The following is a 6,000-nucleotide window of genomic DNA, read 5'->3' as shown; positions in this document are numbered from 1 at the left end:
CAAACTATCTGCTGCACAGATGTACTACTAAGAGCTATAGATAAAAAGTACAGGAAAATTATTTCACTAATTCAATTATTTTATTTGGTGTCAAAGCAAATAAGTGATTTCGTCGGTAATTTTTAGAAGAAACACCTCTAGAAAATAACAATTTTATTATCAGTTGTGCTACTAGAAATAATACTGAAGAGGAAGTTATTTATTGAAGTCTTTACACAGATTTTTTTTATATCCACTTAGGTACAAAACTTCTATAAGAAAGATAACACTTTTATTGCATTATAATTTCATATTTTACAAGAGTCATAATGCAAACCCATAAGCATAAATATATACATAATGCAACCAAATGGCAATGTAACCACTAAAAGATCCAAAATGTAAAACTGGACTTTAACAGGCAAAATATTTAATATGGCTTTTAATGGAAAATAACTGTTTAAAAATGATTTGTTATTGCCCCATTCTAGTCATTCCCCATCAGGTGAACATAAAATTATGATCACCATTTAAGGTGGTGCATGTTATCTAAGTCAAGGTTGTATATATTTTGTAACATGTATATAATATGATTTCTGTATTTCCTTAAATATTCATACATATGTACACATATATAGTGATATACAGTACACAGACAGTTCTGTTTTAATACCCCTGAACATCTTGATTAAAACTATTACAATGTTTCTATTATAAAACTACTTGAAAAGTTGCCATACTTCTTGGTATTGAAGTTTAATCCTACAGAATTAAAAAAAAATGTTGGGTTATAAATACATTCTTTACAAAATTTTGAATAGTGGTCCTGCACTCATACTTTATATTACAGTGAAAACATTTTATGCATTTGAAGGTATTTACATCTTATTTTCTGTGTGAAATATACAGAAGTTAGTTGATAGTGAGAATATTGTAGGCAGGCCTATTGGTTAGGTTTTTTAGCTTGTTCATGTTGTGTAGGTTCTAATTTTCTTCTTTGGAGTTGTTGATTTCTAGTTGCCTTGTATTACTGCTGCTGCTGCTTCTTTTGGTGTTCTGGGAACACTGGGCGACTTTACTTCTAGGAACAGGAAGAAAAGATTTAACTCTTGAGACACCCAACTCAGTCTTTGATTTATTGTTGCTGCATTCAGTAGTTTGATGGCTGCTGAGAGGACTGGCCTCCTATAAGAGAAGAGATACCAAACAAGCTTATCACTACAAGAAACTTCTGTTATCAGTCCTCATTCTCTCTTCTCTGTCTCCCTACAAAGAGATTTTCAGGAATGATTAAATCCAATAGACCTACTGCCTGATTTTCATGAGGTTCTCCCAGGTATCACAAACCTCCCAAATATAGCAGTTGGTGAATGAGTGTTAATGAGTCGAGAATCACCTTACCAACAGGAATTTCACAAATTCTAAGCCTGAGGAAAGAACCAAAATGGTTGGACTAGTCCAATTGTTATGGTTTGGAAATGAAGTTTACCCTGCCCCTCTGCCCCTACCCCCACAAAAGGGCTCACATGTTGAAGGCTTGGTCCCTAGCCAATGGATCCAATCAATGGGAGGTGATTGGCTCATGAGGGCTCTGACCTCATGGATTAATCCACTGATGGATTAATAATTTGATTACATTATTGGGAGGTGATAGAAACCTGCAAAAGTGGAGTTTATTTGGAGGAAGGAGGTCACTGGAGTATCCTTGGGGGTTATATCTTGTCCTAGACCCCTCTCTGGCCACCATATGAGCAGCTCTTCTCCAGCATACCTTTCCACCATTATGTTCTGCCTCACCACAGGCCTGATAAAATGCAACCAGCCTACCATAGACTAATCTCTGAAACCATAAGCCAAAACCTTTTCTTTAAAATCATTTTTCAGGTGATTTTATGACAAAAAAGCTAACACACCAACTATTTATAGGAAGCTCTACAAATTATGTCACCTTGGGTAAGTTACTTTTCTGCATTTCAACGATTACTGTTTGAGCATTTAGTACAAAACAAGCACTGCTCTAGTTGGTGTAGCATATAGCAGAGAACATAAAAGATACCTTCTTGCCTAACTGGAGCTTACTCTTCAAGTGAATAAAGGTTCCTGCTCAGCAATTCTGTGACTAGGAGATTCAAAATCTTCCACACTGACAAACTGCATGCTCTCATTTTTCCATTTTTCCTAAGCCTCAGAACCCTTGTGATCCCCTGGCCAATTTCTCCCATTTTGCTTCTGAGAAATGTGAGATCTGGATAGGTAAGATGATTTGCCCATAGTCAGGAAGCTGGAACAAGATCTCAGGTTTCTCTAATTTCACTAAAGGTGTTTTGTCCTGTACTGTATCATATTCTGTTGCTTCACGGTCTGCAAATGGGATATGAGACCTCCTAACTGAACTGTTCTGTGTACCTCTGAAAGAATTAACATCAATTATTTCCCCTCTTTCATAGTAATAATGAATGCTCCAAACAACAATGTAACCATTACACATTTAAAAACTAGAATTCAACAGGCAAAATACTTTCTACCAAAAGTCATATTAAGTAACAGTTTGACTTCAACTGGCAGTTGTATTCTTCCTGATGTCTGTAGTTCTCAAGTTGACTGATAACTAGCTGATCCACAAAGTCTGAGATTTAATTGGTCTGGGGAATTGCATGGACACATGGTATTAAAAGGTTTCCTACACAAATATAATGTGCAGCCAAAGTTGAGAACCCCTACATTAACTCCTCACTGTATCTTTTCTCACCTATTAAATGGTGGCCTAATTCTGAGCCTTCTCTGTTCACACAGTTAATTTTTCCCTTCTGCCCATTCTGTGTGTCTCAATTATTAGCATGAATAAAATAGCTCACCAAATTCCACCTCTAGCTATCATTTACCTTGAGCAGAAAACTTAGTTACTTTTAACAACACCTCTTTCTTCCAATGAATCCAAGGTTGCCTGAAAAATGGGCAGATAACTATGTTGTGTTGGTGCAGATAGAAAGAAAAGGGATCATTTAAGTCCTCACTTACTATAGAGGTCCCAAACCCCTATGTTTGCCACTAATGGTTTTGCTAAGTTTGGGTCCAATCTCTCTTTCCCTCTATTTCCACCTTTTAAAATCCTAATATAATTCTATGAAGCCCAGCACATGTCCACTAAGGCACCCCTAAATCATTAATGTGAAATTTACAGGTACCAGATCTTCAGAGCCAGCTAATCCTAAATGGTAAGACAGCTGTGCAACTCTAATATGCCTTTGGCTAGAGGTTTCATCACTCTTATTTTTTCCCAAACATCATGTATGTAGTAAATGAAGAGTAAGGAGGGATCCAGATCCCATGTGTTTTTAGAGGAAAGGAAATAAGAGTAGACTGCAAAAGTGATTAGAAAGCAATAGTTTCCAGACAAAAATTCCTTCTGCATGGGATCATGAAATAGTTATAGTCTGTTGTACTAAGACCAATGACATCCAAGCAAGCCTAGGAAAAAAAGACTGAGCCACAGCTGGTTAGGATACACATGTACCAGTAGATACTTGTCACTTCCATTTGTACTTTATGGAAACTTAAAGGTGAAGTGGAAAATGAAAGAAAATGAAACTCAATCTGATTAGCATGTTCTGTTTTTGTTTTGGATACAACTGTCAAGTTGCCAGAAAGTGAGAAATAACTGTATTGCTTATTGTAAGTTGGATGTTTACAGTCGTGTGCTAAGATGTGATTGTAAAAAGCAGTGCAGGCACCATAATCTAACTTCCTTTCTCCTTATAAGAAATTACTTTAAGTGTGTAAAATGGGAATTAAACATGGGTCTACCAAGGCCAACTCCAACTGAAAGACTGATTGAAAACACCAGCAAATTCAACACATACACAGTATTCAGAAAACACTGTGGGCTGGTGTTGTAGCTCAGTGGTAGAACACTTATCTAGCATGCACAAGGCCTTGGGTTTCATCTCTACCACCACCACCACACACACACACACACACACAAAAGTATGTAATAAAATAAAAAGGATAAAATAATGCTGGCATACCGAATCAAAACTATAATTTTACTATTACTGTGAACTCCCTTTGGCAGTTCATACGGTTAGTGCCAACACCCAAAAGGAGGAAAGGAGATGCAGTGTGTTCTTTCCTATTCTGTTCTTTGATTTGCATCATGAGGGCTAGGGGAAATGCCCACATAAAATGAAGTGCCAAAAAGCCACCTCAACAGTTAAAAATGTAGTTTGGGTGTCTAGGTTGAGTCAGTCTCTGGAGGTGTGAGGATAGGATGTGAGGTGGATAAAGACATGGGGAAGTACTTGGGCTTAGTGTGGGGCACAGGAATTCAAAGCTGGGTGTGCATGAACAGAAAAGAGTACTTGTGCATAGTGTCCTGCACAAAAGAGCAATGTTCCTGACACTCTGGCAGCCAAGCATAGGTCTCCAGGAATTTTCCCCAAAGATCCTTAGAGTAGGAAAGTTAACTGGGTGGTTAATGATCCCCAGGCTAAAACTTCAAAGCTGGCTGTATTAAACATATAAAGTTCCTAACAATGTTGCTATGCATGTTTAACTAAAAAGGAAAAGGCTCCAATTTGTATAGAAAGGCACTTCCCTAAAGTAGTTTTAATGATTTATCCTTAAAGAATTATTGTTAAATTATAGCAATCCATTCATTCGATATTAAATGTCTACCAGAAGCTAAGCAGACACTGCAATCCCTCTGGATGGGAAAATAGTGGGTAAGAAGAAATGGAAAACCCGTATAGAGATGGATCTTTAAAGGTGAAGAGGTGAGAGTGTATGCTAGAGGCAGGAAAATGGGTGAAAGGGCGGGGAGTACATAGTGTGGTGTGGGGAGAATAGGTTACATGTAAAAAGGTACAGAGTCATGTGAAGGTGTGTCCACTCTTCTAACCATACATTTGGAAAGAAACTGGGTGGAAAATAAGGATGAAAGACCAACGGTATATTTCAGAGTGGTGGGTCTCAGCCTTGGCTGCACACGTAGATCACCAGGGTTCTTTGAAAAACCCAGAGTTTTTCAATTACATCAATTACATCAGAACTTCTAGGGGCAGACTCTAGGTAGTGAGAATTTAAAAGAAAGTCTTCAAATGAATTTCATTATGCTACTCAAGAGGAGAACTTTTGCCTTAGTTTAAGAGATTGGTTTGAACCTACTTAAGAGGAAAATATTTATTAGTATTTGTCCTTTCTATTGATGATGTAAGTGTACATTTGTTGTTCTAATTCTAACTAACATTCCCTTAATAAATTCATTTACAGTCCTTTACTGTTAGAGCCAAAAGGAGTTATATTGTGAAATTCTTTTCTGATGGAGAATAGTAGCTGTAGGCCCCTCTCTGATGGAGACATAACCAGCCTTCTGGATGTGAAGGAGAGTGATTTTAACTAACCCAGAGTGGTTTCACCTCTAAAAAGGGTTACTTCCTGAAAACAGAAAAAACTGGACATAGAATCAAGAAATGCTAGTTGATTTACCAGGAAGATAAAAAAGGAAAGAGCCTGGCTGCTTTCAGAAGGCTGCTTCAGAGTGACATTCTGCCATCTGTTGGCAGGATCGGAGAACACCTTCTAGTTGTTGGGGAAGAGCCCCTCCAAATATCTTCAGCGGGCAAAGAAGGAAGGACTGGAGACAGCTGTCCTAACACTCACATCAAACTGCACATTTAAATAACCATATAGTTCTTCTTAAGAGCACAGATAGGATAAAGGGCCCCTTTATTTTTAAAGTTCTTGTTGAAAACAAAACTATTCTGCGCTCCTAGAGCTTCTACCACTTTCAGTACTATGTTTAATGACAATACCATATTGGAGCAGTCCAGAATAGTTATATCATAGAGAAACAGGGGTACAAAATATTTCTCCATTAAACATTTAAACAACAGCAACCAGCCTCTACTAGACCAATATTTTAATATAAGGCAGTGACTTTGCCCTGTGGAGAAACTGGCTCATTGTTCCACTCCCTAGTCCCTCATGGTCACTTCCTCTATATTCTACAAGGAATGGTCCCTG

At 37.6% G+C, this 6,000-nt stretch overlaps 1 protein-coding gene across 3 annotated transcripts in view; it reads right to left on the bottom strand.

The window, feature by feature from the left end:
- Positions 1-929: 929 nt before the first annotated feature.
- Positions 930-6,000, bottom strand: part of Cttnbp2 (cortactin binding protein 2) — a 156,317-nt gene continuing 151,246 nt past the window's right edge. For 2 of the 3 annotated variants that reach the window (XM_074064484.1, XM_074064483.1), the window contains exon 23: positions 930-1,164. In XM_074064484.1, coding sequence (XP_073920585.1) covers positions 964-1,164 — 201 coding nt within the window. In that variant the 3' untranslated portion in view covers positions 930-963. The remainder of the gene's footprint in view (positions 1,165-6,000) is intronic. The other variant, XM_074064485.1, reaches the window with a different exon arrangement.

Source organism: Castor canadensis, chromosome 2 (genome assembly GCF_047511655.1).
Source record: "Castor canadensis chromosome 2, mCasCan1.hap1v2, whole genome shotgun sequence".
NCBI lineage: Eukaryota > Metazoa > Chordata > Mammalia > Rodentia > Castoridae > Castor > Castor canadensis.
This window is presented reverse-complemented; position numbering and strand designations above follow the sequence as displayed.